Below are 12,923 nucleotides of genomic sequence, written 5' to 3'. Positions count from 1 at the left end.
TGGTATTTTTGGAGGTAGTAGGCTTTTGCAAGATTTCACACTGTTTGGCATTCAATGAGAATTCGATGTACGATGTACCGAAGGTATTTATAGCAACCTCTGGGTGACTCGTAGTCTTGATGTTGCCTTTGATTGGAAATGAAGATTGGCCTGTCATGCTCAGTAGAATAATGTTCATAGTATGGAGTTACTTTGGGCATCAAAATCATGTAGTGGTGAAGTAGTGTGCCATGCTTGGAATTCATCACTGTTAAGCCTTGTCTTAATTCTTGGCTTCATTGAGCACAACAAGTGGAGGAATGGACTAAGGGTGCTATGCTTTGTGTGTTTTTGCTGTTTGAGTGAACTAGTCATAGGGATTAGCCAATCTTTGTTTTTGACACCAATTAATAGACCCAGAGAGTAAGCCTGTGCAAATATGAATCAGCCTTTTATCTTTCAAAAACTGCTCTCTCTCTCTCACGCACACACACGCACACACACGCACACACACACACACACACACACACACACACACACACACACACACACACACACACACACACACACACACACACACACACACACACACACACACACACACACACACACACACAGTAGACTCTCACTCTCTTCTCGCTCAATATTACCCCTCAGACACATCAATCTTCCAAAACAAATTCAATAGTTAGTATTTTCCAAAGATTGAAAGAAGCAGTTTATCCGGCCATCGAAATAGTTCATTGATCGGGTCACACGGGTTACATTTGCCTCTCCATCTCTAGGCATTGGCTTTATGTCTGCTCATGCATTACTCATTTTGATGCCAAACCCACCGCTGGTGTGTGTGGCTAAAGAGCTCTATTTTCATCAACAAATGTAAATGCCTGGAGTATGCTAAACAGCACTGTCACTTGGATTGGAACCGGTGCCTTGGTCAGATGACATGAAAATAGAGCTCTTGGGCCACGCACACCAGTGGTGGGTTTGGCGTTGAATTGAGAATGCATGAGCATAAGGCTGCATATTTATTGTAAAAGATAGTGGACGTTTGATGCTATGGAGCTATTTTGCTCCCACATGGATATCAAGGATCTGGAAGGATTATGTAAGGAGAAATGGTCTAAGATCCCTCCCATTTTAGGAAAAAGGATTAATGTCATTATCCTCGCAAGGTTAAGGTATTGAAAGGTATTGAAAACAGGGGTGTGAGAAAAACAATTATTACTTGTTAATTTCTCTGAGAAATTGTATTAGTATAACATAATATAATTTCCCTTTTTTTTAGCATACAATATACAAGTATATACAAGTACAAGTCAAAAGTTTGGACACACCTACTCATTCAAGAGTTTTTCTTTATTTTTACAATTTTCTACATTGTAGAATAATAGTGAAGACATCAAAACTATGAAATAACACATATGGAATCATGTAGTAACCAAAAAAGTGTTAAACAAATCAAAATATATTTTATACTTGAGATTCTTCAAAGTAGCCACAGCTTTGCCTTGATGACAGCTTTATACACTTTTGGTATTCTCTCAACCAGCTTCATGAGGTAGTCACCTTGAATGCATTTAAAATAACAGGTGTACCTTCTTAAAAGTTAATTTGTAGAATTTTCTTTCCTTCTAAATGCGTTTGAGCCAATCCGTTGTGTTGTGACAAGGTGGGGTGGTATACAGAAGATAGCCCTATTTGGTAAAAGACTGAGTCCAAGTTATGGCAAGAACAGCTCAAATAAGCAAAGAGAAACGACTGCCCATCATTACTTTAAGACATGAAGGTCAGTCAATCCAGAACATTTCAAAAACTGTGAAAGTTTCTTCAAGTGCAGTCGCAAAACCCATCAAGTGCTATGATGAACTGGCTCTCATGAGGACCACCACAAGAAAGGAAGACCCAGAGTTACCTCTGCTGCAGAGGATAAGTTCATTAGAGTTAAATGCACCTCAGAAATTGCAGCCCAAATAAATGCTTCACAGAGTTCAACTAACAGACACATCTCAACATCAACTGTTCAGAGGAGACCAGGCCTTCATGGTCGAATTGCTGCAAAGAAACCAGTACTAAAGGACACCAATAAGAAGAAGAGACTTGTTTGGGCCGAGAAACACGAGCAATGGACATTAAACTGGTGGAAATGAGTCCAAATTTGAGATTCTAAGTTCCAACCGCCGTGTCTTTGTGAGACGCAGAGTAGGTGAACAGATGATCTCCTCATGTGTGGTTGCCACCGTGAAGCATGGAGGAAGAGGTGTGATAGTGTGGGGGTGCTTTGCTGGTGACACTGTCAGTGATTTATTTAGAATTCAAGGCACACTTAAGCAGCATTCTGCAGCGATACGCCATCTCATCTGGTTTTTGCTTAGTGGGAATATCATTTGTTTTTCAACAGGACAATGACCCAACACACCTCCAGGCCGTGTAAGGGCTATTTGACCAAGAAGGAGAGTGATGGAGGGCTGCATAAAATTACCTGTCCTCCACAATTACCCAACCTCAACCCAATTGAGATGGTTTGGGATGAGTTGGACCGCAGAGTGAAGGAAAAGCAGCCAACAAGTGCTCAGCATATGTGGGAAGCATTCCAGGTGAAGCTGGTTGAAGAATGCCAAGAGTGTGCAAAGCTGTTATTCTACTTTGAAGAATCTCAAATATAAAATGTATTTTGATTTGTTTAACACTTTTTTGGTTACTATATGATTCCGTTATTTTATAGTTTTGATGTCTTCACTATTATTCTACAATGTAGAAAATAGTACAAATAAAGAAAAACCCTTAACTTTTGACTGGTACTGTACCTCAGTATTATATACAGTCATTTTTGCTCATCTTTATCAAGTGTGTCAATAATTTCAGACCCCACTGTATTCCGAGCGTACCCTGTCACACGTCCAATCACATTTACATGACGGCAGGCTGGGCTCGTCATAACTTTAATTGCTTAGCATTTCTGAGGGAAGGTCATTCTTGCCGTTTGTCAGGAGGAGGCAGAAATGCATACCTTTGACTGGTCTTTAACACAAGCCTGGGGTTTGGTTCATCTTACCATCTTGAGCCAATTATTGGTGAGTTGACCTTTAGGTGGACACATTGGAGAGCTGTGGAGAGTCCCAAATGGCACCATATTCCCTTCATAGTGCACTACTTTTGACCAGGGCCTATATGGCTCTGGTCAATAGTGAACTAAATAGGGATTAGGCTGCCATTTGGGATGCATACTTGTTCTGTGGTATGTCTATAAGGCACAGAATGATGATGATCTGTTTCTATTAAGTGATATTGTCCGTTTTATTATTGACAAACAGGTATTTATTGACCAACAACATTGAAGTCAATGTCCTAATTTGATCTCAATCATAACATATCGTAACTGAATTTAAAAAATGACTTGACAGATAGAACTCAATCTAATGATGGTGTTAAATCAGGTTTTGTGGATATTACGAAAGGTGTCCTGTAGGGGTCGAGTCCTGTACATCTTTATGTTTACATTAACAATATTGACTTGTATGCCGATGATGCTGTTGTGTATACTGTCGCCCCCACGGTTGACCAGGCTGTCTCTGATCTACAGTCTGCTTTCATTGCTTCACAGAAAAACCTTATTGACCTGAAATTAGTACTGAATGCAGGTAAAACTAAGTATATGTTGTTCCCTAGAGCACATAAAAATAAGTTTGATGTTTTAAGACTTTTGCATATTGATGTGTTAGTTAATAAGAAGCTGAGAGTAAAAATGGTCTTCTTCTATAGAAATAGGTCCTGCCTCTCGCTAAGTAGTAGAAAGCAGATGATTCAGTCAACGTTCCTATCGGTCCTGGACTATGGCCACATCATCTATATGAACGCAGCTGCCACTTCATTAAAACTGTTAGATGCAGTTTATCATAGAGCATTGCACTTTCTTACGGGCGACAATTTTAGTAGTCATCACTGCAGTCTCTACCAGACAGTTGGTTGGCCCTCTGTGATGTCACGTAGGTTACATTGCACAATACATTGCTATGTTTTCATTTATAAAGCCCTTTAACTTTAAGTCCCACTGTACCTAACAGCATTAGTAAACTTTAGACATAATGTTACCACACCCCATCTCGGGGATGGCTAACTCTGGAAACTCCTTTGGTCTCTACTCTAATGTTCTTAAATGTTATGTTGTGGTTCCTCTAGGTGAATTCAGAAAGCTGATTGAGGGCCTTATTACTGATGAATGTGTTTGTATTTTATTACCATGTTTTTCTTTCTTGCATTTTGTATTGATATTTTGATGTGTGTATTTTCTGTCATTTATGTAATTCAGGGCTCATCTGTAAAAGAGACCTTGGTCTCAGTATGACTCCTTGATCAAATAAAGGTTAAATAAAATACGATTTTGGATGGGATATTTCAGTCTGATCCTGAAAATCCATGACGCCTATTGCAGTACCATGCACTTTTTGTATTATAGAGAGTGCTGCTAGTCCTCCATTGAAACCCACATTGTGGTTTTCAATGACTTCCACATGGTGACTACTTGCTATAAATAGAAAGTCTTTGACACATGATGCTAGTTCGTTCAGGATAGTGTGTGCCGCTGTCCTTGGTCCTGAAAGGAGAGGTCATTATAATGGATGGCTGTGACTGTGGCCGTGGCTGTGAGAGTCTTGGTGCTGGTGGACTCCACATGTGTCTGAGAACTGAGTAGAGGCCTGGGGAGACCAGAAGGACTGACTAAAGGCTGTCGCTGATAACAAGAGAAGGAGGGAGTGATGGGGAGGAAAGAAGGGCTAGGGCTCTACCACTCTCTCAGAATCCGCCCTGCAAACCGGGAACATTCCTAAAACATTAGCTAAGATTTACATTAAGTTCTAGTTATTCTTGGCATACACTACACATCTTCTAAAATATTAACAACTTGAATGTGCTCACATTTCCAGATTTCCTTGTCCCAAATCTTTAATTCCGTCCATCCTCAACCACAGGACTGTGGTGCTCACATTACATGATGATTCACTAATTGATCTTGCACTGCATTTCTCAGTTGTTGTGGGAAAAAAAATGCCAACACGCAAACTGTGCACGTTAGTATGTGCAGAAACATAATAAAAGAGACGGGATCGCAGAATATTGACTTTAAATGATGATGATGATGATATGAAATTATCTTCTTGGTTTGTCTGACTCAAAGGTAATATTAAAAAGACAGTTGTGTTCTGTCCACAGCTCCACCAATCTGTCTTCCGTCACCTTGGTCCACATGGTGTGTTGTTGCTGTCCAGTTCAGTGTTATTGTTTTGGTCTCACATGCTGAGTGCTCATTGGCTTTTGGCAGTGGTCCCTGCCCAATCGCGTCATAGCACTTCTCATACTGCAAGGTGCACAACCAACATTTCTGACGTCGGAAAATGATCGGGACATCCAACAGGGGTCTGGAAAACGGAACAGCCATCATCCGTGCGTCCTTGACCCGCTCTAACTAGGTGTGTCCTGACGTGCTGATCCTATACCAAATTCATAGGATTTCACCCCGATCATGAACATTGTCTAGGATGGCAAAAACGTGCCGAATTTGTGCCCAAATTGTGTAGTGTATGTCCTGCATTAGGGTTTTATCTAACATTAGGATAACATCCCAAAAACATTCACTCTCTCTCTAGCTGTCTGTCTCTCTCCTTCTGCCTATCTCTCTCTCTCTCTCTCTCTCTCTCTCTCTCTCTCTCTCTCTCTCTCTCTCTCTCTCTCTCTCTCTCTCTCTCTCTCTCTCTCTCTCTGCCTCTCTCTCCTTTATTTTAATCCACATTGAAAACTTTGCAACATAATAAACGCTCCAATACTCTTAATTCCATTCACAACCACGCGTTTGGTTCAGTTATTTGTTCTGCTCTCTGCATGTGTATGATGAAAATAAAATGACTAACATGTCAAATGTGATGAGGAGGCTGTAGAGGCTGTAGAGGAACAGCCTTTGACAGAAGAGCAAACAGAGTTGAACCCTTTATCGATGTTGAAGCATGCTCAGCTCTAGTTGTTTACTTGGCGGTGTTACCCACGGGAGCGACTGGGTATGCATGCTTTTGCTCCAGCCCTGCATTAACACACCTGACTGAAATAGTAAACTAATCAAGGCCGTCACTCTGAGTCTGGACCATGATCAGCTGAATCAGGTGTGTTAGGCTACTGCAGGGCTGGAGCAATCTGCACACCTAGTAACTCTACAGGTGTAGTTGGAAACTCTATCAACCACACCTCTAGGATTGGTCACCCCAGGTGTGTACCGTATGAGCGGCAACCCTAGGGCCCCTTTAACAGTCTGGGTAAAAAGAAGAAGAATAAAATGCCAATAAAACGTCTCGTGTCTCCCAGATATTGATTAACCCCAGCCGGTGTCGTATAACGGCGAGGTTGCATGGCGAAGCAAGCGGTTCCCATGGTAACAGGTAGCTACGTCGTCTGCCGGGCAACTGGAGGAGAGACAGGAAGCAGTGCACTCTGAGTGCTATAAATAGTCCCTTATCGGTGTGGCGCAGAGCGGTGATGTCACGGGCCCTTGTCAGATGAATCCGGGCAAACACATGTTGTTTGTTCTAGCAGTCAGTGTAAATATGTAGTCGTTTTGGCATGGTCTGTGGCTGCAGCAGCTGACAACAACACTGACTTACATGCTATATAGGCTACAGTATCTCTGATGTAGTGGATGCACTTGAGATATATGTTGTAGATCTGGTTATAGAGATGACAGATGTTGTGGTTGATGTTGTTTAGTCTGTCAGACATGATTGATGTTGTGCACATTGATGAGGGCTCTTTAGTGCCCTAATGGCTAGTGTGTGATTGGTGCAGCAGCTCTGTGGTTGAGTGTTTTGATTGGTCAGGTTCTCTAGATGAGAGATGTGGCTGTCACACCCTGACCATGGAGAGCCCTTGGTTCTCTATGGTGTAGTGGGTCGGGGCGTGACTAGGGGGTGTTCTAGTTTATATTTTCTATGTTGGTGTTTTTGTATGTTCCCAATTAGAGGCAGCTGGTAATCGTTGCCTCTAATTGGGGATCATATTTAGGTAGCCGTTTTCCCACCTGTGTTTTGTGGGATATTGTTTGTTTGTGTATGCGCTTGTGACACTACGACTTCACGTTCTTTGTAAGTTTTGTTGTTCTGTTTCTAGTTTCACTGAAATTAAGATGTGGAACACAACACACGCTGCGCCTTGGTCCGCTCATTTTGAAGAACGTTACAGAATATCCCACCAACAAAGGACCAAGCAGCGTGTAAATGAGGTAAAGGAGTTTTGGACTTGGGAGGACATGAGAGGACACGAGACCCTTCCCTGGCGGGAGTCGCCAAGGAGCATAGGGGGACAGCGACGGCGCTGGGGACCGCTGCTAGGGAAACCCCAAGATTTTTTTTGGGGGGGGGGCACATAAAGCTGGTGGCTGATCAGAGGGAAGAGACCGTCAGGGAGGCAATGGAGAAGTTGGGAGAGAGAGAGAGATGAGAGAGATGTTGTGCAAGTGTGTTCTGCTCAACATACGACCAGAGGATCCAGTTAGCAGTCTGGTGAATCCTGTGCCAGCTCCCCGCACTCGCCCTGAAGAGCGGGGCACCAGTCCGGTGCCACAGAAACTCCAAGATTTTTTTGGGGGGGGACACATGGGGCGGTCGGCTGGGCAGAGGAGAGAGCCAGAGACCGTCTGGCATTCGATAGAGGAGTTTAATGAGAGATACCGGAGAGAGGAATTAGCGAGGAGTATGCTGCAGTGCAGTCGCCCTGAAGTACGTGTCACCAGTCCGGTGCCACCTGTGCCGGCTCCACGCACCAGGCCTCCAGTGCGCCTCCCCAGTCCGGTACGTCCTGTGCCAGCTCCCTGCACACGCCCTGAAGTGCATGTCACCAATCCGGTGCCACCTGTACCGGCTCCACGCACTAGGCCTCCAGTGCGCATTCACAGACCAGATTTCCGGCGACGGTTCACAGTCCAGAGCGTCCTGCGACGGTCAACGGCACCTTTGGGGGGGGGGGGGGGGGGTACTGTCACGCCCTGACCATGGAGAGCCCTTGGTTCTCTATGGTGTAGTGGGTCGGGGCGTGACTAGGGGGTGTTCTAGTTGATATTTTCTATGTTGGTGTTTTTGTATGGTTCCCAATTAAATGTAGCTGGTAATCGTTGCCTCTAATTGGGGATCATATTTAGGTAGCCGTTTTTCCACCTGTGATTGTGGGATATTGTTTTGTTTGTGTATGTGCTTGTGACCCTACGACTTCACGTTCTTTGTAGTTTTGTTGTTTTGTTTCTAGTTTCACTGAAATAAAGATGTGGAACCCAACACAACCCTTGGTCCGCTCATTTTGAAGAACGTGACAGTGGCTGAGGACACTCAGATTCCACTTGATTGTGGAGAGGATATGTTGTTTCATGCATAACTCAGACCCTATACCATTGATGTTGAATTAGGCAAACCAGTGTACTGGTCATAAAAGCTGAATTTGCACTTATCCATAAACTTTGACTGTACTGTATGCTCTGGGGTGAAGTTTCCCCTAGGTGCAGATCTAGTATCAGCTTCCCCTCCCCCAATGCTAAACTGATGCGAGATTAGCGTCTAGGGGCATCTTCACCCTACACTGTCCGGTCCTACACTCCTCATTGTGTCTTCCCTATTCCTCTGCCCCATCCCACATGAGTAGGTATTGCGTCCATGACGGTGCCAGTGTACATAGCTGAGACGTCTCCCCCCCACCTGAGAGGCCAGCTGGTGACAGTAAACACACTGTTCATCACGGGAGGCCAGTTTACTGCCAGCATCATAGACGGAGCCTTCAGTTACCTACGCCACGATGGATGGAGGTGAGACAATTGCTCTACATGCCTCATCTTTGAATATCTAAAAAATATCTCATTTATCCCCATTTTCTTTTTCTTTACGGGGTAGATAAGCTTTAATAGTACAGATAGATTGTAGATTCCATCAATATAATTGTCTGCATAATTTCCAATCCCCCATATATTTTTGGGTAAATATATATACACTGTATACAGTTGAAGTCGGAAGTTTACACACACATTGGTTGGAGTCATTAAAACTCGTTTTTCAACCACTCCACAAATGTCTTGTGCATGACACAAGTAATTCTTCCAAGAATTGTTTACAGACAGATTATTTCCTTTTATAATTCACTGTATCACAATTCCAGTGGGTCAGAAGTTTACATACACTAAGTTGACAGCTTGGAAAATTCCAGAAAATTATGTCATGGCTTTAGAAGCTCCTGATAGGCAAATTGACATCAATTGAGTCAATTGGAGGTGTACCTGTGGATGTATTTCAAGGCCTACCTTCAAACTCAGTGCCTCTTTGCTTGACATCATGGGAAAATCCACAAGTCTGGTTCATCCTTGGGAGCAATTTCCAAATGCCTGAAGGTACCACGTTCATCTGCACAAACAATAGTACGCAAGTATAAACACCATGGAACCACGCAGCCATCATATCGCTCAGGAAGGAGACACGTTCTGTCTCCTAGAGATGAACGTACTTTGATGCAAAACGTGCAAATCAATCCCAGAACAACAGCAAAGGACCTTGTGAAGATGCTGGAGGAAACAGGTGCAAAAGTATCTATATCCACAGTAAAACAAGTCTTATATCGACATAACCTGAAAGGCCATTCAGCAAGGAAGAAGCACCGCTCCAAAACCGCCATAAAAAAGCCAGACTACGGTGTGCAACTGCACATGGTGACAAAGATCGTACTGTTTGGAGAAATGTCCTCTGGTCTGATGAAACAAAAATAGAACTGTTTGGCCATAATGCTAGCTAAGTCCCAGTACAGAGACAAAATTGAGTCGCAATTCAACAGCTCAGACACAAGAGGTATGTGGCAGGGTCTACAGTCAATCACGGATTACAAAAAGAAAACCAGCTCCGTCGCGGACCAGGATGTCTTGCTCCCAGACAGGCTTAATAACTTTTTTGCTCGCTTTGAGGACAATACAGTGCCACTGACACGGCCCGCTACCAAAACCTGCGGGCTCTCCTTCACTGCAGCCGAGGTGAGTAAAACATTTAAACGTGTTAACCCTCGCAAGGCTGCAGGCCCAGACGGCATTCCCAGCCGCGTCCTCAGAGCATGCGCAGACCAGCTGGCTGGTGTGTTTACGGACATATTCAATCAATCCTTATCCCAGTCTGCTGTTCCCACATGCTTCAAGAGGGCAACCATTGTTCCTGTTCCCAAGAAAGCTAAGGTAACTGAGCTAAACGACTACTGCCCCGTAGCACTCACTTCCGTCATCATGAAGTGCTTTGAGAGACTAGTCAAGGACCATATCACCTCCACCCTACCGGACACCCTAGACCCACTCCAATTTGCTTACCGACCCAATAGGTCCACAGACGACGCAATCGCAACCACACTGCACACTGCCCTAACCCATCTGGACAAGAGGAATACCTATGTGAGAATGCTGTTCATCGACTACAGCTCAGCATTTAACACCATAGTACCCTCCAAACTCGTCATCAAGCTCGAGACCCTGGGTCTCGACCCCGCCCTGTGCAACTGGGTCCTGGACTTCCTGACGGGCCGCCCCCAGGTGGTGAGGGTAGGTAACAACATCTCCACCCCGCTGATCCTCAACACTGGGGCCCCACAAGGGTGCGTTCTGAGCCCTCTCCAGTACTCCCTGTTCACCCACGACTGCGTGGCCATGCACGCCTCCAACTCAATCATCAAGTTTGCGGATGACACTACAGTGGTAGGCTTGATTACCAACAACGACGAGACGGCCTACAGGGAGGAGGTGAGGGCCCTCGGAGTGTGGTGTCAGGAAAATAACCTCACACTCAACGTCAACAAAACAAAGGAGATGATTGTGGACTTCAGGAAACAGCAGAGGGAGCACCCCCCTATCCACATCGACGGGTCAGTAGTGGAGAAGGTGGAAAGTTTTAAGTTCCTCGGTGTACACATCACGGACAAACTGAATTGGTCCACCCACACAGACAGCGTTGTGAAGAAGGCGCAGCAGCGCTTCTTCAACCTCAGGAGGCTGAAGAAATTCGGCTTGTCACCAAAAGCACTCACAAACTTCTACAGATGCACAATCGAGAGCATCCTGTCGGGCTGTATCACCGCCTGGTACGGCAACTGCTCCGCTCACAACCGTAAGGCTCTCCAGAGGGTAGTGAGGTCTGCACAACGCATCACCGGGGGCAAACTACCTGCCCTCCAGGACACCTACACCACCCGATGTCACAGGAAGGCCATAAAGATCATCAAGGACAACAACCACCCAAGCCACTGCCTGTTCACCCCGCTATCATCCAGAAGGCGAGGTCAGTACAGGTGCATCAAAGCAGGGACCGAGAGACTGAAAAACAGCTTCTATCTCAAGGCCATCAGACTGTTAAACAGCCACCACTAACATTTAGTGCCTGCTGCCAACATACTGACTCAACTCCAGCCACTTTAATAATGGGAATTGATGCAAATTATGTAAAAATGTACCACTAGCCACTTTAAACAATGCCACTTAATAAAATGTTTACATACCCTACATTACTCATCTCATATGTATATGTATATACTGTACTCTATATCATCTACTGCATCTTGCCATCTCTATGTAATACATGTATCACTAGCCACTTTAAACTATGCCACTTTATGTTTACATACCCTACATTACTCATCTCATATGTATATACTGTACTCTATACCATCTACTGCATCTTGCCTATGCCGTTCTGTACCATCACTCATTCATATATCTTTATGTACATATTCTTTATCCCTTTACACTTGTGTGTATAAGGTAGTAGTTGTGGAATTGTTAGGTTAGATTACTTGTTGGTTATTACTGCATTGTCGGAACTAGAAGCACAAGCATTTCGCTACACTCGCATTAACATCTGCTAACCATGTGTATGTGACAAATACAATTTGATTTGATTTGATTTGATAATGACCATTGTTATGTTTGGAGGAAAAAGGGGGAGGCTTGCAAGCCGAAGAACACCATCCCAACCGTGAAGCACGGGGGTGGCAGCATCATGTTGTGGGGGTGCTTTGCTGCAGGAGGGACTGGTGCACTTCACAAAATAGATGGCATCATGAGGGGGGAAAAATATGTGGATATATTGAAGCAACATCTCAAGACATCAGTCAGGAAGTTAAAGCTTGGTTGTAAATGGGTCTTCCAAATGGACAATGACCCCAAGCATACTTCCAAAGTTGTGGCAAAATGGCTTAAGGACAACAAAGTCAAGGTATTGGAGTGGCCATCACAATGCTCTGACCTCAATCCTATAGAAAATGTTTGGGCAGAACTGAACAAGCATGTGCGAGCAAGGAGGCCTACAAACCTGACTCAGTTACACCAGCTCTGTCAGGAGGAATGGGCCAAAATTCACCCATCTTATTGTGGGAAGCTTGTGGAAGGCTACCAGAAACGTTTGACCCAAGTTAAACACTTTAAAGGCAATGCTACCAAATACTAATTGAGTGTATGTAAACTTCTGACCCGCTGGGAAAGTGATGAAAGAAATAAAAGCTGAAATAAATCATTCTCTCTAGCATTATTCTGATATTTCACATTCTTAAAATAAAGTGGTGTTCCTAACTGACCTAAGACAGGGAATCTTTACACAGATTAAATATCAGGAATTGTGAAAAACTGAGTTTAAATGTATTTGGCTAAGGTGTATGTAAACTTCCGACTTCAACTGTATATATATTCCTTTATTATTTTCCCCTAACCTTACCATCCTCTCCTAATTAGAGTAAACTAATGGACAACAACACGTAGGCTTCTACTTCCAGCTTATACATACTATATAAACTCTGCAAAAAAAGAAATGTTCCTTTTTCAGGATGCTGTCTTTCAAAGATAATTCGTAAAAATCCAATTAACTTCACAGATCTTCATTGTAAAGGGTTTGACACTGTTTCCCATGCAT

At 43.9% G+C, this 12,923-nt stretch overlaps 1 protein-coding gene across 1 annotated transcript in view; it reads left to right on the top strand.

Moving 5' to 3' along the window:
• LOC120032236 (proton myo-inositol cotransporter-like) overlaps positions 1-12,923 on the top strand; it is a 65,735-nt gene that overhangs the window by 2,052 nt on the left and 50,760 nt on the right. The window contains exon 2 of the mRNA XM_038978231.1: positions 8,650-8,809. Within this exon, the coding sequence (XP_038834159.1) occupies positions 8,650-8,809 (160 nt within the window). The remainder of the gene's footprint in view (positions 1-8,649; positions 8,810-12,923) is intronic.

This window comes from Salvelinus namaycush, chromosome 38, assembly GCF_016432855.1.
Source record: "Salvelinus namaycush isolate Seneca chromosome 38, SaNama_1.0, whole genome shotgun sequence".
In the NCBI taxonomy this organism is placed as follows: Eukaryota; Metazoa; Chordata; class Actinopteri; order Salmoniformes; family Salmonidae; genus Salvelinus; species Salvelinus namaycush.
Note: the sequence above shows the minus strand (reverse complement) of the source record. Positions and strands in the feature narration are given on the sequence as shown.